At 41.8% G+C, this 25,724-nt stretch overlaps 1 protein-coding gene across 8 annotated transcripts in view; it reads left to right on the top strand.

Moving 5' to 3' along the window:
- The window catches only part of CCDC30 (coiled-coil domain containing 30), a 106,675-nt gene extending 82,995 nt beyond the window's left edge, over window positions 1-23,680 (top strand). For all 8 annotated transcript variants that reach the window (XM_056544658.1, XM_056544660.1, XM_056544656.1 and 5 more), the window contains 8 exons: window positions 1,766-1,923; window positions 2,080-2,245; window positions 4,888-5,009; window positions 5,887-6,028; window positions 11,563-11,699; window positions 14,815-14,929; window positions 16,795-16,856; window positions 23,219-23,680. In XM_056544658.1, the coding sequence (XP_056400633.1) occupies window positions 1,766-1,923; window positions 2,080-2,245; window positions 4,888-5,009; window positions 5,887-6,028; window positions 11,563-11,699; window positions 14,815-14,929; window positions 16,795-16,856; window positions 23,219-23,420 (1,104 nt within the window). In that variant the 3' untranslated portion in view covers window positions 23,421-23,680. The remainder of the gene's footprint in view (window positions 1-1,765; window positions 1,924-2,079; window positions 2,246-4,887; window positions 5,010-5,886; window positions 6,029-11,562; window positions 11,700-14,814; window positions 14,930-16,794; window positions 16,857-23,218) is intronic.
- Window positions 23,681-25,724: the final 2,044 nt, after the last annotated feature.

Genomic DNA, 25,724 nt, shown 5'->3' with positions numbered 1-25,724 from the left:
TTCACCCGGAATGGCGCCGGACACTACAGGAAGGAAGAATGGATGTACCGGACCACCCTGACAGGTAAGGGGAGAAAAGCGAGTGGTGGCGGCGGTGGTCTATGGCACCGCAAAAGCCACTGCAGATCATTGATTTAAAGCGCCCGCTTTAAATCAATGACCTGCAGCGGTGTCGAGGGGGGATAAATAGCCGATAACTTATACCGGAATATCGGTATAAGTTATCGGCTATCGGCCCTAACCTCCACAGATTATCGGTATCGGTCCTAAAAAAACAATATTGGTCGATCCCTAATATATATATGTATACACTTAAAAATCCACAATATATATATATTTGAAAATTTTACACATTAATTGTCTATTCACACGTAGAGTATTCTGCGCAGATTTGATGCGCAGGATTTCAAGCTGTGCTAAGTCATTCAGTTTACATTGAGATCTGCAGCAGAAAATCCTGTACACCAAATCTGCACAGAACACAGTACGTGTGAATAGACCATAAAAAGTCATTTTCAAACATTTAGGGCAGAATAATAACAGGTGACAAGGTGGGTTTGGTAAGTGATGTTCAGAAGTCATTCTTTAACCTCTTAAGGACCAAGGACGTACTGGTACATCCTGAGTCCTTTCCCTTTCTATAACGCAGGACAATGACGTCAAGCGGGCCACGTCACAGTAAAGCGGCAGAATCATTGATCACTGGTTTCCTATGAGAAACCAGTGATCAATGTAAAAGATAAGTGTGTGCAGTGTTATAGGTCCCTATGGGATAACAATGATCAATGTAAAAGATCAGTGTGTGCAGTGTTATAGGTCCCTATGGGAGCTATAACACTGCAAAAAAGAAGTGAATAATGATGATTTAACCCCTCCCCTAATAAAAGTTTGAATCACCCCCCCTTTTCCCATTTAAAAAAAAAAAGTGTAAATAAAAATAAACATATGTGGTATCGCCGCTTGTTGGAATGTCCAAAATAGTGCATTTTTGGTCACTTTTTATATCATGAAAAAATGAATAAAAAGCGATCAATATGTCCAATCAATACAAAAATGGTGCCGATAAAAACTTCAGATCACGGCACAAAAAATGAGCCCTCATACCGCCCCATATGCACAAAAATAAAAAAGTTATAGGGGTCAGAAAATGACAATTTTAAACGTATCAATTTTCCTGCATGTAGTTATGATTTTTTCCAGAAGTGCGACAAAATCAAAACTATATAAGTAGGGGATCATTTTAATCGTATGAACCTACAGAATAAATAGAAGGTCTCATTTTTACCGAAAAATGTACTGCGTAGAAACGGAAGCCTCCAAAAGTTACAAAATGGCGTTTGTTTGTTTTTTCAATTTTGTCTCACAATCATTTTTTTTTCCGTTTCGCGGTAGATTTTTGGGTAAAATGACTGATGTCATTACAAAGTAGAATTGGTGGCGCCAAAAATAAGCCATCATATGGATTTTTAGGTGCAAAATTTAAAGAGTTATGATTTTTTACAGGTAAGGAGGAAAAAATTAAAGTGCAAAAAACTGAAAAAAACCCCGGTCCTTAAGGGGTTAAGTTTTGCTTATCTGTGTAATAAAAAATGACATACGTATGTAAATGATTGATTTTTGATTATCTGCGCCAAATTTATCAAGCCCCTGGGATAGTTTGATAAATATGTAATACATAAAAAATACTAAAACAAAACAATGCATACACATCTTGGTTACCAGAGAAAACATTGCTAAATGTCCCCATTGTGTTTAATATTTATAGGTGATGGAACTGGAGCAACAACTGCGAGGCTGTCAGCACCAGATATTACTGCTGGAGACTCAGAATGCAGAGAGGCGCCACCTAGAGGAAGAGCTGAAGAAAACAAGAGAGAGTGAAGCCAAGCTAAAGGTGCAAGTACAAGATGAACAGCTAAAAAGGTAATAAATCAGTATTGTTCAATGAATGATACTAGTGAGGTTTCTAGTACTCACCGTATGCGTTAACATAATGTATGGGGAGGTCATTTTTACACATTCTTGCTATTGGACTACAGCAAAACTTACTTTATTTTACCTTGTGCCCATTCTGTCTAGGAAAATCATGGATCAGAATTTTGAGGAATTGCAGGTGGAAATCAAAGCCCTTCATGACAAAGATGTTTTACTGACTCAGAATAACTGTGCTCTTCAGCTAAGACTGCATCAGCAGGAATCCCTCCGACAACATATGGATGAAGAGAAAATGGCCACTGCTGCCGGGGTCAGTCTTATGGATTATCACTAAGGGGAAGATTTACTACTGCAAAAATGCTTAAAGGGGTATTCCAGGCCAAAACTTTTTTTTATATATCAACTGGCTCCGGAAAGTTAAACAGATTTGTAAGTTACTTTTATTAAAAAATCTTAATCCTTCCAATAGTTATTAGCTTCTGAAGTTGAGATGCTGTTTTCTGTCTAACTGCTCTCTGATGACTCATGTCCCAGGAGCTGTGCAGTTCCTATGGGGATATTCTCCCATCATGCACAGCTCCCGGGACGTGACATCATCATTGAGCAGTTAGACAGAAAACTTCAGAAGCTAATAACTATTGAAAGGATTAAGATTTTTTAATAGAAGTAATTTACAAATCTGTTTAACTTTCCGGAGCCAGTTGATATATATAAAAAAAGGTTTTGCCTGGAATACCCCTTTAAAAAAATGGCGTCCATGAATTGCACCACATTATGTGTTCTGGACACTGTTGCACCTCGCCTGATGGTGTGAATCAGTGGGACTTGGATGTGACATATTGTGCACCAACAACTGCAGCAAGATTTTGGCTTACAGTGGTTATCCCCAAATGCATTAAAATAACAAACCCTGATCCTTTGCTGACTCACGGTCTTCCTTTTGGAGCAGACATCACGTGACCTCCACTGCCAATCAGTGGCTTCAGCAGTCATGTGCTGTACTCTGGGCATTATGGCTTCCAACACGGAACGCTGATGTCCAGAGTACTTTATCTACCAAACCCCAAGGCCCGGGGTGCAACACCCCTATTACACATCCCCTAAAATTTACCTTCTATTGTTACTAATAAAATGTATTCCCAGAAAAACAGTGAGTTAAAACTAATACCAAGGCAAACAAAATAGAAATAATGCTGTATCTGGGAGTTGCCACTCCATTCACTGTAATTGGCGACCCTGCTGTTACCGCTATATACAAGTCTGCCTTGAAAATGACTTAAAATAACACTCAATCGCCGGCCTCTACATGTTTTGCCGTGACAACGGCGTTCTCAAGAGGCAATTGCCTCTTGAGAACGCCGTGGCAACGGCGAAACATGTAGAGGCCGGCTATTGAGTGTTATTTTAAGTGATTTCTGAAGCAGACTTGTATATAGCGGTAACAGCAGGGTCGCCAATTACCATCTCCCAGATACAGCATTATTTCTATTTTGTTTGCCTTGGTATCAGTTTTAACTCACTGTTTTTCTGGGAATACATTTTATTAGTAACAATAAAAGTTACGGTTTAGGGGTTGTGTATAATAGGGGTGTTGCACCCCGGGCTATGGCCTTGGGGTTTGGTAGATAAAGTATAAAGGGCCACTAACTGCCCTTGGGTAGAGGAGTTCGATGTCCAGAGTACAGCACATGACCACTGATTGGCTGCAGCAGTCACATGACGTCTGGTCCAAATGAAAAACCAGGGGGCCGACGGGAGTCTGAATGGGGGATGGAAGCAGGATCAGAGAGGTGAGTAACTTCTGATTTGTTATTTTAAAGCTAAAAAAAAGAAACACTAAAACCTGGGAAAACCTCTTCTATAATGTAAGCCAACAAACAGGTGGGCTAAACTTAGACTAGACAGTCTATAGATGCAGCAGATGTATCAAAACCCCTGATACGCTGTAATTAATGTGCATTTCATCGACTGTCTAAGTCCAGGTATTAGTACATCTGCCGCACTGTATTCTCTCATCCTAGTGTAGTCGGCTGAGTGGATGGAAACACATGGCTTGCATACATGACCAGATATAAAGATGATAAAAGATGGAGGCGCAACATACAACAATGGCTGATTTCCATATGACACGGTTGGCTGACACTTCAGTGACCATTTACCTTATCAAACAAGAAATGTCCAGCCTGTGGAGTCTTTTTTTTTTTTTTTTGTTGTTGTTTTGTAACATCAGACCTTAAATGGGTCCTCAGCCCCAAGACATCTTATCCCCTATCCAAAGGATCTCCCTGCTGCACTCGGCGTTCATTTAGAGCGTTCATTTAGAGCGTCGGATGCAGCGCCGGAGGCTCGTGACGTCACGGCTGGCGATGCGGGGCGGAGGCTCGTCACGACAAGGTTGTGATGTCACGGCCACGCCCCCTCAATGCAAGTCTATGGGAGGGGGCGTGGCGGCAGCCACGCCCCCTCCCATAGACTTGCATTGAGGGGGCGTGGCCGTGAAATCACAACCTTGTCTTGACGAGCCTCCGCCCCGTATCGCCAGTCGTCCGGCACAGAGCTAAGTTCGCTCCGGATGTCCGGGGTGCCACAGTCGAGATTGCGGCGGGACCCTGCCATCAGACATCTTATCCCCTATGCTTTGGATAGGGGGTAAGATTTCTAGGGGCAGAGTACCCCTTTAAGTGATGGTCCTGCAGGATCGGCCAACAAGCATCAGAAGTCACTGGGCATCTAACCAATGCATAAATAGTAATATGAGGCAAATGTGACCATGTCTGAGAAACCTCAGGGGCGACTGTCATGCCCCCCCCCCCCCCACTATACAGTCAGATATGAATGTAGTTGGGGGGGGGGGGGGGGGGTCATTTACATTTCAATGTCATGTATTTTCCACACGTCATAGAAGAACATTGTCAGGAAAAGATCTTGTAACGTAATGTGATGTTTCACTAGCGCACGCACTTGGAGAACATGAATCAGAAGCTTTTGGAAGAACTGTCACAAGCACAAGAGGAGAAGGAGCAGTTACATAAGGAATACGATAAACTATCCCGACAGCTGGATGACTATATCAGGTAAGATGGCAGAAGATGGGACTAAAGGAGAGCTGCTGATCCATGCAGACCTACACTATTCAGCGCTGCTCCCTTCTCAGCTCTGCTATTCCACCGGCCACTGCTCTATTTGTTAAAGGGGTTCTCCGGTGGGAAACTTTTATTTTTTAAATCAACTGGTGCCAGAAAGTTAAACAGGTTTGTAAATTACTTCTATTATAAAATCTTTATTTCTTCCAGTACTTATTAGCATCTGTATGCTATAGAGGAAGTTCTTTTTATTTATTTTTTATTTTTATTATTTAATATTTTATTTTTCTGAAAAATACAATACAAATACGGTCTTTCTGTATCCGACCAAAGGATCCCAACCGTCCAAATACATACAAGAATATCACAAACATTATTCCAATACATTACACGAGTTCTTTTCTTTTTGAATTTCTTTTTTGTCTTGTCCACGGTGCTCTCTGCTGACACCTCTGTCCGTGTCAGGAACTGTCCAGAGCAGCAGGTTTGCAATGGGGATTTTTTTCCTGCTTTGGATAGTTCCTGATACGGCCATCAGGTGTCAGCAGAGAGCACTGGGGACAAGACAAAAAAGAAATTCAAAAAGAATAGAATTTCCTCTGTAGCACACAGCTGCTAAAAAGTACTGGAAGGATTAAGATTTTTTAATAGAAGTAAATTGTTTACAAATCTGTTTAACTTTCTGGCACCAGTTGATTTAAAAAAAATAAAAAATTCCACCGGAGTACCCCTTTAAACAAATGTAGTATATTCCTATAGAAGGAATATGACATTTATACAACAGTTGGGAGGTATACTAGACCCTCAGTATGGGATACTGGAATTTACGTGAAAGCTGTAGTATTTATTTTTGTCTCTGTTCAACCAGGAAATATAACGAAAGACAGCTTCGCTATAAGGCCAAACTCAGCCAAGCAAAGGAGAGTCACTTAAATGTAGTAAACCAGAGGGACCTGCACATTAAACAGCTGGAAATGGAGCTTGCCTTCAGCCGAAGCCAGGCAGAGAAGGTAAAGAGGAAGAGACATCCTGAACCTATTCTTAAAGGGGTACTCCGCTGCTCAACGTTTGGAACAAAACTGTTCCAAATGCTGGAGCTGGCGCCTGCAGCTCGTGACGTCATAGCCCTGCCCCCTCCCCTCAATGCAAGTCTATGAGAGGGGTTGTGACGCCCCCTCCCGTAGACTTGCCTTGAGGGGGCGGGGTGTGACGTCAAGAGGGGGCAGGGCTATTATGTCACAAGCTCCCGGGTCCAGCATTCGGAACAGTTTATTCCAAACGCTAAGCAGCGGAGTACCCCTTTAACCGCACTGTATTACACTTCTAATGGCCCAGTCACATCACATTTATGGTCTCCACTGTGAGGTATTCATATGTATATCACAGCATAGCCATAGGCTTCAACAGACCAAAGTGTTAATGCTGCCTGGCCACTAGACTGCAGAACTACACTTCAACTATAGCAATCATTTTTCCTGGGTCCTACCTGTGGCTCATGGTACTCAGATACCCCTTGGACTTAAATTAGAGTCCAATAGTATGAAAAGCAGGCACACAGGCGATCAACACATGCTGGGAGTTGTAGTTGTGAAACAGCAGGAGGCAAACTAGTTGGAAAATACGGAGTGAGTTAGGTTCTGTTACCTAACTCAGTATTTTCCAACTAGTTTGCCTCCAGCTGTTGCAAAACTACAACTCCCAGCATGCATGGTCTGTCAGTGCATGCTGGGAGTTGTAGTTTTGCAACAGCTGGAGGTTTGCTCCCGGGTTTACAGTGAGTTACCTGCTTCAGGTTTGAGTTGCGGGAAAACAATTTCCGCCGCAGCTCAAACTTCTGGCGGGAAACTCACCATAAACCCCCGCCAATGCAAATGTACCCTAAAAACACTACACTACACTAACACAAAATAAAGGGTAAAACACTACATATACACCCCCTTACACTGTCCCGCCCAATAAAAATAAAAAACGTATCGTACGGCAGTGTTTCCAAAACGGAGCCTCCAGCTGTTGCAAAACAACAACTCCCAGCATTTCCAGACAGTCAATGACTGTCCAGGCATGCTGGGAGTTTAGCAACAGCTGAAGGCACCCTGTTTGGAAATCACTGGCGTAGAATATTTTTGGTATCGGAGGCAAGTGTAATTCTTGCATCTAGGTCCGTCCCATGCAAATCCCAAAATTAGGCCTCAAATGCGCATGGCACTATCACATCGGAGCCCTGTCGTATTTCAAGGAAACAGTTTAGGGCCACATATGAGGTATTTCAGGAGAAAATGCACTACAAATTTTGGTGGGCTTTTTCTCCTTTTACCTCATATAAAAAGGAAAAGTTGGGGGCTACACCAGCCTGTTGATGTAAAAAAAAAAAAAAAAAAAATTTACACTAACATGCTGGGGTTGCCCCATACTTTTTATTTTCACAAGAGGTAAAAGGAAAAAAAGACCCCCAAAATTTGTAACGCCTGAGTACGGAAATACCCTATATGTGGGTGTAAAATGCTCTGCGGATGCACAACAAGGCTCATGAGTGAGAGTGTACTATGTACATTTGAGGCCTAAATTGGTGATTTGCACAGGGGTGGCTGATTTTACAGCAGTTCTGACATAATAGCAAAAAAATAAATACCGACATGTGACCCCATTTTGGAAATTACACCCCTCACGGATTGTGACGGGTATAGTGAGCCTTAACACCCCACAGGTTTTTGATGAATTTTCGTTAAAGTTGGATGTGAAAATGAAAAAAATATATATATTTTCACTAAAATGCTGGTGTTACCCTAAATTTTTCATTTTCACAAGGGAAAATAGTAAAAAAAAATTAAAATAAAAAAAAGCCCCCCATTTCTTCTGAGTATATAAATACCCCATATGTGGATGTAATGTGCTCTGCTGGCGAACTACAATGCTCAGAAGTGAAGGAGCGCCATTGGGCTTCAATTTGTCCGGAATTGAAGGCCACATGTGTTAACAAAGCCCCCATAGTGCCAGAACAATGGACCCCCCCCCCCCAACACATGTGACCCCACTTTGGAAGCTACACCCCTCACGTAATGTAATAAGGGGCGCAGTGAGCATTTACACCCCATAGGTGTCTGACATTTTTGGAACAGTGGTCTGTGAAAATGAAAAATGTAATTTTTCCTTTCCTCAGCCCACTGTTCCAAAGATCTGTCAAACACCAGTGGGGTGTAAATACTCACTGCACCCCTTATTAAATTCTGTGAGGGGTGTAGTTTGCAAAATAGGGTCACATGTGGGGGGGTCCACTGTTCTGGCACCACGGGGGTTTTATAAACGCACATGGCCCCTGACTTCCATTCCAAACAAATTCTCTCTCCAAAAGCTCAATGGCGCTCCTCCTCTTCTGAGCATTGTAGTGCGCCAGCAGAGCACTTGACGTCCACACATGGGGTATTTCCATACTCAGAAGAAATGGGGTTACAAATTTTGGGGGGGCATTTTCTCCTATTACCCTTTGTGAAAATGGTAAATTTGGGGAAAAAAAGTTCACTTTAGTGAAGAAAAAATTCTTTCATTTACACATCCGAATTTAAAAAAAAGTTGTCAAACACCTGTGAGGTGTTAAGGCTCACTGTACCCCTTGTTATGTGCCTTGAGGGGTGTAGTTTCCAAAATAGTGTGCCATGTGTTTATTTATTTATTTTCACTCTCCAAAATCCCATTGTCGCTTCTTCCCTTCTGAGCCCTCTACTGCGCCCCCCCGGACACTTGACCTACACATATGAGGTATTTCCTTACTTGAGAGAGACTGGGTTACAAATTTTGGGGGGCTTTTTCTCCTATTACCCCTTGTAAAAATTCAAAAAGTGGGTCTACAAGAACATGCTAGTGTAAAAAAATGAAGATTTAGATTTTTCTCCTTCACTTTGCTGCTATTCCTGTGAAACACCTAAAGGGTTAACACACTTACTGAATGTCATTTTGAATACTTTGATGGGTGCAGTTTTTATAATGGGGTCATTTGTGGGGTATTTCTAATATGAAGGCCCCTCAAAGCCACTTAAAAAATGAACTGGTCCCTGAAAAATTCCAATTTTGAACATTTTGTGAAAAAGTTGAAAATTGCTGCTGAACTTTGAAGCCCTCTGGTGTCTTCCAAAAGTCATGTCAACTTTATCATGCAAACATAATTTGTATATGCGAGTCAATATATCATTTATTTGAAATGTCTATTTTCCTTGCAAGCAGAGAGCTTCAAAATTAGAGAAATGTAAAATTTTCTATGAAATTTGGGAATTTTTCACCAAGAAAGGATGACGAAAATTTACCACTAACATAAAGTAGAATATGTCAGTCTCTGAATCAGAATTATTACGAAAAGCATCCCAGAGTTATTAATGCATAAAGTGACAGTGGTCAGATGTGCAAAAAATGCTCCCGACCTTAAGGTCATAATAGGCTGTGTCCTTAAGAGGTTAAGGACCTTTTGTAATATGGTAGTATTTTGAATGTTTAATAAAGAAAACGGCCCCTGAAAATCCCACCACTAGGGGTCCCCATACCTACTTGGACACTAACCAGTACTGCAGCAGAATCAAGCTTGTCCATGAGTCATGAACATGAGATGACTCATGGACAAGGCTGTATAAGCAGACGCACCAATCACCTCACACCACAACGGAGGGACACGCCCCCTCCCACCACCACAAGTGATGGACACGTCCCCTTCCCCTAAGAGGAATTCTAAAACTGTGAGAAAATTATAAGAGGTACTTTTATAAAAAATAAAGGCGATAGAGGCAAAAATTAGATGTACATGGTCAGGATTAGGCACTAAGTAATATATTTATTCATTTTTATTTTTTGGGGGGGGATCTGACAACAACGCTTTAATAGATGACAGGAACTTGGAAATACAAAAAAGGAACAATGGCACAAATGTATGATGAAAAAAATAGAATTGACTAAATACAAGGACTAACAGTAACTAGCTTTCCCTAACCAAACACCACCTTAGCCTTCCTGTTCCTGTAAATATCCCTATAGAAACCTTAGCAGAAACAATGAGCAGGCAATAGGACCCAGAGAAAAAGTAATGCTTTGCAGAAAACTGAAACACTGCAACGGAGATAAACAGTAGGTACTACAAAATACAAAAAAATCTGGATGACACATTAAAGGACCAACAAAAAACCTGAAGAACTAGGAACATGACTAGAACAAGGTATTAGAGAGAGAGAAGGAAAACTCTGTTCCAATACTCAAAGCATACCACACAAAACTGCACGAGCCAGGGATTTATTAAAGGGGTACTCCACTGGAAAACATTTTTTTTTTTTTTTTTTTTTAAATCAACTGGTGCCAGAAAGTTAAACAGATTTGTAAATTACCTATATTTAAAATCGTAATCCTTCCAGTACTTAACAGCTGCTGTATGTTCCAGAGGAAATTCTTTTCTTTTTGAATTTCCTTTGTGTCTGACACCTCTGTCCATGTCAGGAACTGTTCAGAGCAGAAGCAAATCCCCATAGCAAACCTCTCCTGCTCCGACAGTTCTTAAAATGGACAGAGGTGTCAGCAGAGAGCACTGTGGTTAGACAGAAAGGAAATTCAAAAAAGAAAAGAACTTCCTTTGGAACATACAGCAGCTGATAAGTACTGGAAGGATTAAGATTTTTAAATAGAAGTAATTTACAAATCTGTATAACTTTCTGGCACCAGTTGATTTATTTTTTTTTTTTACCCCTTTTAAGGGAGATTAACCAAGTAGAAACTCCACTTTAAACTATCCAGGGTTGTCAGACAAGATTAGTTGATCCAGAGCAATAGATCAGCTGTGAGACAGTAGCACAGCATGTTTGGTCTGCTTTATGCCAATATACATTTTATTTGAGCAATTGAAAATTCTAACTGGGCCTGTCTGGAGGCATCAAAACCGATTACTGACCCTAATGTAAACCCTACAGCAGTGGTCTCCAAATAGCCATCCTCCAGATGTTGCAAAACTACAACACCTTGCATGCCGCTAGCTGTTTGGGCATGCTGGGAGTTGTAGTTTTTCAGCATCTTGTGAGGTCCATAGTTTGGGGACCAGTGCCCTATAATATGCATAGCCCAACACTATTGGCTATGTAGACCTGTGAAGGGCTTCCTCTTATGGTGGGTTCACACTAGGTTTGTAGTGTACGGTTCCTGGATTCGGTTGGGAGGAGCGAAAACCGGCCGCTCCCGGATCCGTCCCGAACCCCATTCATTTCAATGAGCCGACCGGAGTCAAACGCTGGTTTGCCACTGTTTTTGGTCCGGTCAGAAAACCGTATACGGGGCATAAATGAGACAACCGGAGTCAGCGTTTGACTCCGGTCGGCTCATTGAAATGAATAGGATTTGGGAAACGGGAGCGGCGGCCGGTTTTTGCTCCTCCCAACTGGATCCAGCACCTGTACACGACAAATGTAGTGTGAACCCACAAAGAAGTGTCATGCCAACATTATACGCCACAGGCAGTGGATGCTATGGGTGCTTACTTATCTTACTACCTGCCGGAATCTAAATTCTTGCCATTTTCTTCCATAAGGAGCAGCAATGGATCAGTAGAATCACAGCTGACAACGAGAATCTACATGAGGAGAAGAGACATTTGCTCCACAAGATCACAGAGTATGAAGCCTCAGACAGGAATCACAAGTGGAAACTGCTATCGGTACAGAACAGGTATAGATCTAGGTCATGTAAGGATAGTCGTACATCAGTGGTGTCCAAACTGTGGCCCTCCAGATGTTGCAAAACGACAACTCCCAGCATGCCCGGACAGCCGTTGGCTGTCCGGGCATGCTGGGAGTTGTCGTTTTGCAACATCTGGAGGGTCACAGTTTGAACACCACTGCCGTACATGGTCAGAAGTGCTGCCAGTGGTGAGGCACGGCCTATACTTTTGAGTAGAGATGAGCGAACTTACAGTAAATTCGATTCGTCACGAACTTCTCGGCTCGGCAGTTGATGACTTTTCCTGCATAAATTAGTTCAGCTTTCAGGTGCTCCCGTGGGCTGGAAAAGGTGGATACAGTCCTAGGAGACTCTTTTCTAGGACTGTATCCACCTTTTCCAGCCCACGGGAGCACCAGAAAGCTGAACTAATTTATGCAGGATAAGTCATCAACTGCCGAGCCGAGAAGTTCTTGACGAATCGAATTTACTGTAAGTTCGCTCATCTCTATTTTTTATTATTAATAACAATCTTATGATTATTGTTGTTATTATTATTATTGCTATTGTTATTATTAATAATAATAAAAAAATATATTTTAAATATATAGGCCCAGATTTATGGGAGATTTTCCCAAAACAACCAATCACAGCTCAGCTAACGAGTGCTGGTAAAGTGAAAGCTGAGCTGTGATTGGTTGTTGTGGGAAAATCACTCCTTTTTTTTTTCTCTCACACAGTTTTATCAAAACCAAGGGCACTATGGCCCAGATTTATCAGAGTTAAAATATATAATATAAACACGGGGACAATGAACGTGACATAGATTAAATTGCAGACCGATATAGAGGGGAGAGGGCCCTGCCCACAAGGGTTTACAATCTACAAGATTCTTTATAAAAAAAAGGAAGATATAGAAATCCCTCAGGGAAAAAGGTGCTTATAAAACTAAACTTTTTTTTACTATTATAGTTAAAAAAATAAACCAAGAAAATAGTAGATACCAAAAATATAATTATTTATGACCTATAAAGGACAAACAGGCCACCTAAATAGTGGGGACTACAAGTGGCCTACGTTTGACGGCCAGCCTGTCTCCACTACAAAGAGTAATGGGGGGTCAACCATGTATACATTAAAGGGGCTATCCAGGAAAAAACTTTTTATATATATATATATATATATATATATATATATATCAACTGGCTCCAGAAAGTTAAACAGATTTGTAAATTACTTCTATTAAAAAATCTTAATCCTTTCAGTACTTATGAGCTTCTGAAGTTAAGGTTGTTCTTTTCTGTCTAAGTGCTCTCTGATGACACGTGTCTCGGGTACCGCCCAGTTTAGAAGAGGTTTGCTATGGGGATTTGCTTCTAAACTGGGCGGTTCCCAAGACAGGTGTCATCAGAGAGGACTTAGAGAGAAAAGAACAACCTTAACTTCAGAAGCTCATAAGTACTGAAAGGATTAATATTTTTTAATAGAAGTAATTTACAAATCAGTTTAACTTTCTGGAGCCAGTTGATATATAAAAAAAAGTTTTTTTCCTGGATAACCCCTTTAAGTGGTTAAATTGGATGTTCACCAGTTGCATGACTTTTTTGTCTTGTCCACGGTGCTCACTGCTGACACCTCTGTCCGTGTCAGGAACTGTCCAGAGTAGCATAGGTTTGCAATGGGGATTTTTTTTCCTGCTCTGAATAGTTCCTGATACGGCCATCAGGTGTCAGCAGACAGCACTGTGGACAAGACAAAAAAGACATTCAAAAAGAACAGAATTTACTCTGTAGTATACAGGATTAAAAGTTTTTAATAGAAGTAATTTACAAATCTGTTTAACTTTCTGGCACCAGTTGATTTAAAAAAAAAAAAGTTTTCCATCTGAGTACCCCTTTAATCCCACTCCCGACACGTTTCTGCAGGTGTGTAAATTAAAATTAGAATGCATAATACGCCTGCTTCCTCAGGGGAAACACTTAGGGACCCGTGTGAAAATAACACAACTTTTATAACCTTATATACATCGCCAAGAGTTGACCTGTTTATAGAATAAACTCCTAGTTTAATGTCCAGTTAAGACCCCAAAATAATAACAACAATAAGTATGAAGGTAGCGTCACCATGTCCCAAATGGTAAATGTGTCATATTGCTGGGATTCCAACAACTGGTATTATAAACCCCACAGCCCTAGGTGTAGACGCTACAGATAGACGATCCGTTTACAGACTGCATACCGTATGTCCTATAGGACGCACCGGCGTATAAGAAGCACCTAATTTATAGGTGCAAAATCTAAAAAAATAAAGATTCTGAACCCAACAGTGGTCTTCAACCTGCGGACCTCCAGATGTTGCAAAACTACAACTCCCAGCATGCCCGGACAGCCGTTGGCTGTCCGGGCATGCTGGGAGTTGTAGTTTTGCAACATCTGGAGGTCCGCAGGTTGAAGACCACTGGATAGGAGATAATACTCACGTGTCCCCACCGCTCCGGACCCTTCACCGCTGCCCTGGATGTCGCTCCATCGCTGTCGCTGCATCCCCGACTCTCCGGACGTCTTCTTCCCCGGGATCCACGCTCTCCGTCGCCGTCATCACGTCACTACGCACGCCGCTCCTATTGGATGACGGGACGGCGTGCGCGACGACGTGATAACGTCGAAGGAGAGTGCCGGCCAAGCAGGGGATCCCAGAGCAGACACCGAGGAGGCCGGTAAGGTCCTGTAAGCTGTTCGGGACGCCGCGATTTCACTGCGGCGGTCCCGAACAGCCCGACTGAACAGCCGGGTTAGTGTCACTTTCCCTTCAGACGCGGCAGTCAGATTTAATCGCCGTGTCTGAAGGGTTAATACAGGGCATCACCGCGATCGGTGATGTCCTATATTAGCCGCGGGTCCCGGCCGTTGATGGTCGCAGGGACCGCCGCGATAGGGGTGTATTCGCCATATAAGACGCACCAACTTTTACCCCCCCAGTTTTGGGGAAGAAAAAGTGCGTCTTATACGGCGAAAAATACGGTATATACTAGAAAAGATTCTACAACACGCTGGAAAACATCTGCATACGCTCAGGATTCCCGCTCCTTACATTGCTCTTGTGTCTGATTTTTATTTATCTACAGGGCCGATATTCTAGATGAAGAAAACAGACAACTGCAGGAGAGTCTGCTCCAACTTTATAACCAAGTGGCATCGCTGGAGCGAGTGCTAAAGAAGTTGCAGTCACTGAATCTTGCTGTAAGAGAATTAAAACTAGAATGAGATTGCAGAAAGTTAAAGGGGTATTCCGGGCAAAAAACATTTTATCCCCTGAATCTCCAGTTTCGGAAACCTCTGAGTTTCCGGGACTGGGGACGTGACGTCACACCACGCCCCTTCCATTCATGTCTATGGGAGGGGGCGTGACTACCGTCACGCCCCCTCCCATAGACATGAATGGAAGGGGCGTGGCGTGACGTCACGTCCCCAGTCCCGGAAACTCAGAGGTTTCCGAAACTGGAGATTCAGCACCTGCATAGAATGCGGTAGCTGCAGGGATCAGCATCGGGCCCCCCACGATCAGACACCTTATACCCTATCCTTTGGATAGGGGATAAAATGTTTTTGCCCGGAATACCCCTTTAAGAATCTGGCCTAATGCTTTAGCCGTCATGTGTCTGGAATATGGAGTCAGTGCGGTTGTTTTCAGCAATTTTATTGTTTCCAGGAGATTTCACAATTTAATCACAGATAAAATGGCTAGAGAACCCAATGTTTCCTCCATGTCACAGGGTCAAATAAAATAGCTCCATGCCAGTGATTCCCAACCATTGTGCCTCCAGCTGTTGTAAAACTAAAACTCCCAGCATGCCCGGGCAGCCTAACCAAGTAGAACGATCGGTGCTGCATTCCCGTATGTTAGTTAGATGTCACTAAAGACGATTGCAAAGTCCGAAAAGCCTCCAATGCGTTTTGAATACTCCAATCTCCTTTGTCTGGGTGCGGAGACTCTTTGGGACTCTGTAATCTTCTTTTTGATCTGCAGCTTATCAAAGAGTTTACTCAATTTCACTACTGATAGATTTCTTTTGTATTTATCTAACTTAAAGGGGAACTCCGGTGGAAAAAAAAAAATTTTCCCCAAAATTTTTTTTGTCAGTGACGGACCGTTTGGCGCCGAAGCGCTTCGTCAGACCGGGTCTGACGAAGCGCTTCGGCGCCAAACGGTCCGTCACCGAGAAGATACCCCCGCGTCCTTGTCTCCTCCCCCCTGCTTGTCTCCCGTGGTGATAATCCGGGAATAAAGTTTCACCTGCAAAGAATACCAGGGTCGGTGTGGTGAGTTGCTCCGTTTCTCTATATCTTCTATGCTTATGCTTTGAATGGACTTAGCTGCACACGTAGAGCACCACTGAAATCCCTCCAGCAGTTGCAAGAGAAGACACAGTATACCGAGTACAGATCATATTCCTCCAGTGCTATTCAGCAGGTGGTGCCGAGTCCCTCTTTACTTGTGTGAATTTGAAAATTACTTTTAATCCTTCCAGTACTTATCAGCTGCTGTATGTTCCAGAGGAAATTGAGTTGTTCTATTCTGTCTGATCACTGTGCTATCTGCTGCCACCTCTGTCCATGTCAAGAACTGTCCGGAGCAGAATAGGTTTGCTGTGGGGATGTGCTCCTACTCTGGACAGTTCCTGACATGGACAGAGGTGTCAGCAGAGAGCACTGTGGTCAGACTGGAAAGATCTACATAACTTCCACTAGCATACAGCAGCTAACAAGTACTGGAAGGATTAAGAGTTTTTAATAGAATTTTCTAATCTGTTTAACTTTCTGGAATCAGTTGATTTGAAAAAAAATATATTTTCACCAGAGTACCACATTTAAAGGGGGACTACAGCCAAAATTTACTTATTCCCTATCTCTATGGAAATGGGATAAGTTAATTTTGGCTGCAGTTTCCCTTTAAGTGGTTAATAGGGTCCCAATTATAGGAGACCTAGCACCAACAAAAATATACTAAAAAAGTTCTTTGTCAGTTCTGTAGTCCTTGATGTTGGTGTATCCCTCACCAAGTCTGTTTGTGCTGTATAATATGTTACTTTTTTCTTGTTTCATAGGATATCACAAAGGTAATGTCACCTGAGTGTCTTCTAAACCCTGAAGCAATATTAAATCACAGGTATGGAAAAACATGATGGACACTATTCACACTATCTATCTATTTATCTCATATCTATCTATCTATCTATCTCATATCTATCTATCTCATATCTATCTATCTATCTATCTCATATCTATCTATCTCATATCTATCTATCTATCTATCTCATATCTATCTATCTCATATCTATCTATCTATCTATCTATCTCATATATATATATATATATATATATATATATATAAATAAATATCTATCTATCTATCTCATATCTATCTATCTATCTCATATCTATCTATCTATCTATCTATCTATCTCATATCTATCTATCTATCTATCTCATATCTATCTATTTATCTATCTATCTCATTATCTATCTATCTTTATCTATCTCATATCTATCTTTATCTATTTATCTCATATCTATCTTTATCTATCTCATATCTATCTTTATCTATCTATCTCATATTTATCTATCTATCTCATATTTATCTATCTATCTCATATCTATCTATTATCTATCTCTCATATCTATCTATCTCATATCTATTTATCTATATATCTCATATCTATCTATCTATCTCATAGCTATCTCATAGCTATCTCATATCTATCTCATATCTATCTATTTATCTAAGTAGAGATTATAGAAAGGTGGGCAGCACTGTTAAGTGTATGCTGGTGCTGCAGGTAAACCCGGTCACAGGTCCAGTAAATCCAACGCAGAAAGCAGCAGCACTCAATTCCGTGAAAAAATGTGTGGCTTTATTCAACCAAACATACAGGAGGCGACGTTTCAGCTGTCTCACACAGCCTTTGTCAAGGTTGACAAAGGCTGTGTGAGACAGCTGAAACGTCGCCTCCTGTATGTTTGGTTGAATAAAGCCACACATCTTTTCACGGAATTGAATGCTGCTGCTTTCTGCGTTGTATCTATTTATCTATCTATCTCATGTCTATCTCATATCTATCTATCTCATATCTATCTATTTATCTACAGCAACAGGAGAATACAGCAGCACACTGCTAGCACAAAGATATAGATAAAACATGAGTATATAGATAAAACACGAAAAGCTATACAGCTGTAATGCAACAAATGAAAATATGAAATTATGAAACAGTGAGGTACTTAGCTTGCAAATTTGGCGGCCAAATAGCGTGGACCGTACGACGGTAAGGTAACCTCATTTTGGGACGGACCCTAAACTATGAATAAGCCTCTGTGTGAACAGTACAGCAGGCATTGCAAGATCTGAAACATCCAAGGCACCTTATATACACCTGATAGAGGTGGGTGGGGTGCATGAGCCAACATGGAGGTAGCCACTCCCCCGTATGTGTAATACAACCAAAGAATAAGTTGGCCAGCACTATTGATCCAAACTATTGTAAAAACCTGGCTTGCAGGTGCAGGCTGCTGGGCTAAATATACAGCAACAGGAGAATACAGCAGCACACTGCTAGCACAAAGATATAGATAAAACATGAGTATATAGATAAAACATGAAAAGCTATACAGCTGTAGTGCAACAAATGAAATTATGAAACAGTGAGGTACTTAGCTTGCAAATTTGGCGGCCAAATAGCTTGGACCGTCCCACCACGGTAAGGTGACCTCATTTTGGGATGGACCCTACACTATGAATAGGCCTCTGTGTGAACAGTTCAGCAGGCAATGCAGGATCTGAAACATCCAAGGCACCTTATATACACACCTGATAGAGGTGGGTGGGGTGCATGAGCCAACATGGAGGTAGCCACTCTTTGGTTTTATCTATTTATCTATCTATCTCTTATCTATCTATCAATCTCTCATATCTATCTATCTCTCATATATATGCTGCGGGGGGAGGGGGGTGCGGTCCACCCCACCCCACTGGACCATCAAGGAGTTGTTAAAGCACCTTTTAGATGCCACTGTTAATATCTGGCTGAGGCGATCGCCGCGTGTCGGCTATTAGATACAGCCCCCTGCTACAGGAATCCGCAGGGGGTTGTTGGGTATGGCGTGGGCTCAAGTCAGGAGCCCGCGCCATGCATTGGGGCAACCAGTGAAATACCGGATATGTCCCTTCCCCCCGCGATCTCCCTAATGGGACCCAGCGCTCATTGAGGAGCTTGTGCCATCTAGCGGTAGATGGCACGCACTGCACTAGGAGCTAGTAGGAGGGATCTGGTAGGTGATGGTCATTCTGTAGAGTCTGACATCCTGTTGGCAGCAAAACAGGGTACACAAGCGCCACAAAAATAGGAAAACATCACTTGTTTATTTAGGCTTCATATTAAAATCCCAACATGGAAAAACAACACAAAAGTGAAAAGTGCAGTAAAACCTCACGCCAACACATTTCAAACCATATGGGTTCTTATTCATGGCTCAAATGCCACTGCCATGATGGACACTTATATACTAATGGTAAAGCTTACCAAACTTCAACTGGAGCTCCACCCCTCACTCCGGAAACACAAGTTCCCATGGGGGAGGGGAATCAAACCAACAGGTGGCTATTCCAATGGGTGTTGGTTCATAGACCTGGGAATATAGGAATCCAATCTGAACACAGTCATATAGCTCCATTGCAATAAGTATACTAAATGACCAAAACTATATACAAGTGATCCCTCAACTTACAATGGCCTCAACATACAATAGTTTCAACATACAATGGTATTTTCTGGACCATTGTAACGTGAAACAAAACTCAACATACAATGTACAGACAGTCCAGATCTGTGATACCTGTCACAACTGGAGGAACTGACCAATCAGAATGGGCATTTTACTGGTAAATCACCTGTATTACTGAAGTGTATGCACTGACTGGCTGTCTGGTAGCGCCCCCTACAGTACAGGTAGGTATTACATGTTCAGTACTACTCTTTACCTGTATTACTGAAGTGTATGCACTGACTGGTGTCTGGTAGCGCCCCCTACAGTACAGGGAGGAACTACAAGTTCTGTACTACTCTTTACCTGTATTACTGAAGTGTATGTACTGACTGGTGTCTAGTAGCGCCCCCTACAGTACAGGGAGGAACTACAAGTTCTGTACTACTTTTTACCTGTATTACTGAAGTGTATGCACTGACTGGTGTCTGGTAGCGCCCCCTACAGTACAGGGAGGTATTAGCTGCTCCTTTGGACACCAAGTAAGGGTGGCTCCATTTGGGACACTGTGTGTACTGTATAGGACCCTGGAGAAGCTCCTGTCCTCTACATAAACCATTGTTTCCCAACCAGGGTGTCTCCAGCTGTTGCAAAACTACAACTCCCAGCATGCCCGGACAGCCAACGGCTGTCCGGGCATGCTGGGAGTTGTAGTTTTGCAATAGCTGGAGGCACCCTGGTTGGGAAACACTGACATAGACAGTGATTACAGCCCCCAGCAGATCTTTATTACTTTTATATGGAAGGATTTGCTTTATTTCTATTAGTTATCTACTTATTTTTCTTTAATCCTAACTTTTTCTTTTTTTCGGATGACATTTTGGGGCTTCAGAACCAATTTCCAGGTTTCCATAGAGTTCTGGTCTCAACATACAATGGTTTCAACATACAATGGTCGTCCTGGAACCAATTAATATTGTAACTTGAGGGACCACTGTACAAAACGCTGAAACGTTGAATATACAGAACAAACAAAATAGATACATAGTACAGAAGCCGATATGCACAAAAGAAAAATAACTCTAATAAATAAATGATAGGTTGCTTCTGTAATTCATACCGGCTGGGTAGCGCATATCGAGGCACAAAATCCAGAACGCCTCTCTCAAAAAAAAAAAAAGCGCTCGTGACCAATCCCCTCCTCTTCGTGGGGGGTGGACACGTTCACTGCCTACTATACCAATGTTGGGGGCATCACCATTATGTACTTCTTTGATGTGTCTGGTGAGACCAGAAACAGAACGGGAGGAAACAAACGCATCTGAATGATGCAAGTGTTCATAAATCCGTCTTTAAAATTTTCGGGTAGTACACCACACATATTGAACATTGCACACTTTGCAAGTTGCAAGATAAATTACATAAGTAGTATCACGATTAATGAAGGATTTTATTGAAGAACTCTTGTAATTCATTGAAGATTTAAACATACCAGTTTTTAACGTACGTGCACCTACAGTCATGGCCGTAAATGTTGGCACCCCTGAAATTTTTTAAGAAAATGAAGTATTTCTCACAGAAAAGGATTGCATTAACACATGTTTTGCTATACACATGTTTATTCCCTTTTGTGTGTATTGGAGCTAAACCAAAAAAAGGAGGAAAAAAGCAAATTGGACATAATGTCACCAAACTCCAAACATGGGTTGGAAGAAATTATTGGCACCCTTTCAAAATTGTGGAAAAATAAGATTGTTTCAAGCATGTGATGCTCCTTTAAACTGACCTGGGGCAAGTAACAGGTGCGGGCAATATAAAAATCCCACCTGAAAGCAGATAAAAAGGAGAGAAGTTCACTTAGTCTTTGCATTGTGTGTCTGTGTGTGCCACACTAAGCATGGACAACAGAAAGAGAAGAGAACTGTCTGAGGACTTGAGAACCAAAATTGTGGAAAAATATCAACAATCTCAAGGTTACAAGTCCATCTCCAGAGATCTAGATTTACCTTTGTCCACAGTGCGCAACATTATCAAGAAGTTTGCAACCCATGGCACTGTAGATAATCTCCCTGGGAGTGGACAGAAGAGAAAAACTTATGAAAGGTGTCAACGCAGGATAGTTTGGATGGTTGATAAGCAGCCCCAAACAAGTTCCAAAGATATTCAAGCTGTCCTGCTTGAATATGCTCATGAAGCATCAGTGTCAGTGCGAACTATTCGTCGACATTTAAATGAAATGAAACGCTATGGCAGGAGACCCAGGAGGACCCCACTGCTGACACAGAGACATAAAAAAGCAAGACTACATTTTGCCAAAATGTACTTGAGTAAGCCAAAAGAAAAGAACACAGTACCTACAGTGAAATATGGTGGAGGTCAGTGATGTTTTGGGTTGTTTTGCTGCCTCTGGCACTGGGTGCCTTGAATGTGTACAAGGCATCATGAAATCTGAGGATTACCAATGGATTTTGGGTGGCACTGTACAGCCCAGTGTCAGAAAGCTGGGGTTGGGTCCGAGATCTTGGGTCTTCCAGCAGGACAATGACCCCAAACATAGTCAGAAAAGCCCCCAGAAATGGATGGCAACAAAGTGCTGGAGGGTTCCGAAGTGGCAGCAATGAGTCCAGATCTAAATCCCATTGAACACCTGTGGAGAGATCTTAAAATTGCTGTTGGGAAAAGGCGCCTTCCAATAAGAGAGACCTGGAGCAATTTGCAAAGGAAGAGTGGTCCGACATTCCGGCTGAGAGGTGTAAGAAGCTTATTGATGGTTATAGGAAGTGACTGATTTCAGTAATTTTTTCCAAAGGGTGTGCAACCAAATATTAAGTTAAGTATGCCAATAATTTTGTCCAGCCCATTTTTGGAGTTTGGTGACATTATGTCCAATTTACTTTTTTTCCTCCCTTTTTTGGTTTAGTTCCAATACACACAAAGAGAATACACATGTGTATAGCAAAACATGTTACTGCAATCCTTCTCTGTGAGAAATACTTAATTTTCTTTCTTTTCAGGGGTGCCAACATTTACGGCCATGACTGTAAATGACACCTGGAACCTAAACACTTGTAGCCTCATCCCACTGTACATAACCACATATTGCTGCTGTCCCTTTTTTGAAAATCACTTGGAGACAACTTGTTCCATAATGACTGTCCCTTTCTTGCAACAAAGTTGACACCTTTCTGTAATACATTACTTAGAATTTCATTTTCATACAGAACAGGAAGTTGCTTTTTGATGATACTTTTGTTAGCATTTTCTGAAACATTCATTTAACAGAAAGTTACGATCCTGGAATCGCCAATATTTCCAGCCCTTTTGAGAACTGAATTGGAATTACCTCTTATCAATATCTGAAATGGTTTCTCTATACATCTCACAACTAAATGAGGCCCTCTTAGCTCTTATATACTCTCCGACAGGAAGATTACGTCTGACATCCTGTTGTTTCCATTAGGCAATGGAAGATTTAGAAAGTTAGACTGGTGATCACATGACCAAGTTAGTGTACTATTTGTTGTATTCCAGCACAGTTGCATCTATGTGAAACACATAGATGCAGCTGTGCTGGAATAAAACAAATGGTACTGTAGGACTAGTGATGGTGAGTGTGCATGATATTGGGGGGGGGAAAAAAAACTCTGTGTACTTCTTTAATTCAAATTCGGAAAATATGCAGATAAAGCATGGACTTGACTGGAGCATATAATATATAAACATGTATTGTTCTGAATTACATTTGTCTTAGAATTTATATTTTCATTTCAGTTCTTCAGAGACTGAACCTGCAAGTCCGCCTGCGATGTCAAAAGTCATTGATGTTCCAAAGTCCCCAGAAATCCCTATGACCCTATCGCTATCTCCTTCAGACACATTGGAAGTTGGCTATCTCAACGTTGCTTCCCCGGGAGTCCCCATCACTTTCCTCGAACCAGCGGTGTCCCCAGAGCCTTGCATTGACAATATATGAAAAGAGAGGAGACCATCTACTTGGGTCCGGATCTTTCATGAACAATTTTTTACCCTTACCACTGAGTATCATACATGAGAGCGCTGATTCACTATAGTGATGACCAAGTTAGAGGTTTGCACCTTTCAGAGATAACTGTGATGGATTTAGGTGCCTTCCCTTTAAGAGTATTAACCCTCATGCTGCTACCTGTACAGCGGTGACCCAATGTGGCTGCAGATGTTTGTATTTTTATATTAGTTTATTATAATCTTTTTAAAATCCAGCAGTGATGTGTGATTTCTTCCATTTTTCTGAGTGAACACCTGGAGTCATGGAAAGTATACAACATTATGCTCCGTCTTCTGTATGTGAACATGTAAGGAGAGGCTCCGTGGACGCACACTAGGGCTGCACGATAATGGGGGGTATTCATGAAAAGTGGAGTAGGTGAACGTATTTTTACTCCATAAATTCATGTGGTGGAAACTGTGTACTTGCGCCAAATTTTTAGCATGGCGCAGGGCTTGCTATAAATCTGGCACTGATCACATTTCTTACATCAGTACTCCACTTTGTATGGTGTTTTTGTGCAACTTTTTAACCATGGGACAATTATGCAACTTTATAATAATGCTGTCCACAGTTAGTTTGCATGCTGTTTTTTTTGGTGGTGATTTGCGCACTGTGTGCTTCGCAAGTTTTTGAAAAAGTCGGTTTCATAAATGCCTGACCAGTGCAAAAAACTCAAATCAAAACACATCTACCACAGCATAAATGCACGTAAATGAAGTCACACAAGAAGTTGCAAAAATTGCACTGCGCCAAAATATTGCGACAAAGTTACCCAGGGAAACCTGAGCTAAAGGCTTCATAAATACTCCCCAATGTGTTTTAAAAATAATTGCTGATGGGGCATGCATTACAAGTGCAGGGCCGAAAACGCAACATAGAGGTAGGTATCTTAGGAATACTACAGATTTTTTGAGGGGGTCATATGGGAAGGGGCTGTTTTCATGAGGCAAGACCTTCAAAGCTTTTCATATCTGCGATAAAATGATGCTGCACTCTCCTACAGGTGACCAGCGTTCTTTTGTTTAATATTAACAACAGTTTGTAATGAGGGCTTGTGGGGGAGTGGTTTTTGTTTTTTTTTAAATAAAAGTTTAAAAAATTTTTTTTTTATTTTATTTACTTTACAGGTTTAGTAGTGGAAGCCGTCTTAGACTGAGTCCATTACTAAGCCGGGGCTTAGTGTTAGCCCCAAAAACAGCTAACACTAACCCCCAATTATTTCCCCAGTACCCACCGCCACAGGGGTGCTGGGAAGAGCTGGTACCAACAGGCCCAGAATAACAAATATGGCGCTCCTGGGCCTAGGCGGTAACAGGCTGGCGTTATTTAGGCTGGGGAGGGCCAGTAACAATGCTCCTCGCCCACCCTGGTAACGTCAGGCTGTTGCTGTTTGGTTGATATCTGTCTGAGAATAAAAATACAGGGAACACTATTCGTTTTTCTTTTAGTATTTATTTATGGAAAAAAAAAAGAAGCGCATAGGGTTCCTCATATTTTCAGTCTCAGCCAAATACCAACCAAGCAGCAACAGCCTGACATTCCCAGAGTGGGCAAGGTCCATTGTTACTGGCCCTCCCCAGCCTAAATAACGCCAGTCTGTTACCGCCTTGGCTCAGGAGCACCATATTTCATCCTCCGGCCTGCTGATACTGGATTTTCCCGACACCCCTGTGGCGGTGGGTATTGGGGTAATAATTGGGGGCTAGCGCCAGCTGTTTTTGGTAAGCCTCGGTTAGTAATGGACTCTGTCTATAAGACGGCTTCCACTACTAAGCCTGTAAAGTAAATAAACAAAAAATACACATTCTATAACACTTATTCCAAAAAACACTCCCTTACAGCCCTCGTTAACCATTTTATTAACATTAAATAAAAAAAAACACTGGTCATCGTCGTAGTCTACAGGAAACACTGATATGAAATGAGAAGAAGGAAAAAGAAAAAAAAACAAGGAAAATAAGGAGATTTTTTTTAACACTTACCGTAAAATCTCTTTCTCGAAGGATCCATTGGGGGACACAGACGGTGGGTGTATCTAGCTGTCTCTAGGAGGTGTGACACTAATGGTAATAAAAAAAAAAAAGTCAGCTCCTCCCAGCAGGATATACCCGCCTTCAGGCTCTGAGCTAGTCAGTTTAAGTTCCAGAGCAATAGGAGGAGACCAATAGGGCAAAGAAAAAACCCAAAACTGTCTGAGAACCAGAAGAAAAAACACAACTGAACACACCCTCTGACAGAGAACCAAAGGAA

This window comes from Hyla sarda, chromosome 10 (assembly GCF_029499605.1).
Source record: "Hyla sarda isolate aHylSar1 chromosome 10, aHylSar1.hap1, whole genome shotgun sequence".
Taxonomy (NCBI): domain Eukaryota; kingdom Metazoa; phylum Chordata; class Amphibia; order Anura; family Hylidae; genus Hyla; species Hyla sarda.
The sequence above is the reverse complement of the archived record's forward strand: the minus strand, read 5'-3'. Positions and strand labels throughout refer to the sequence as shown.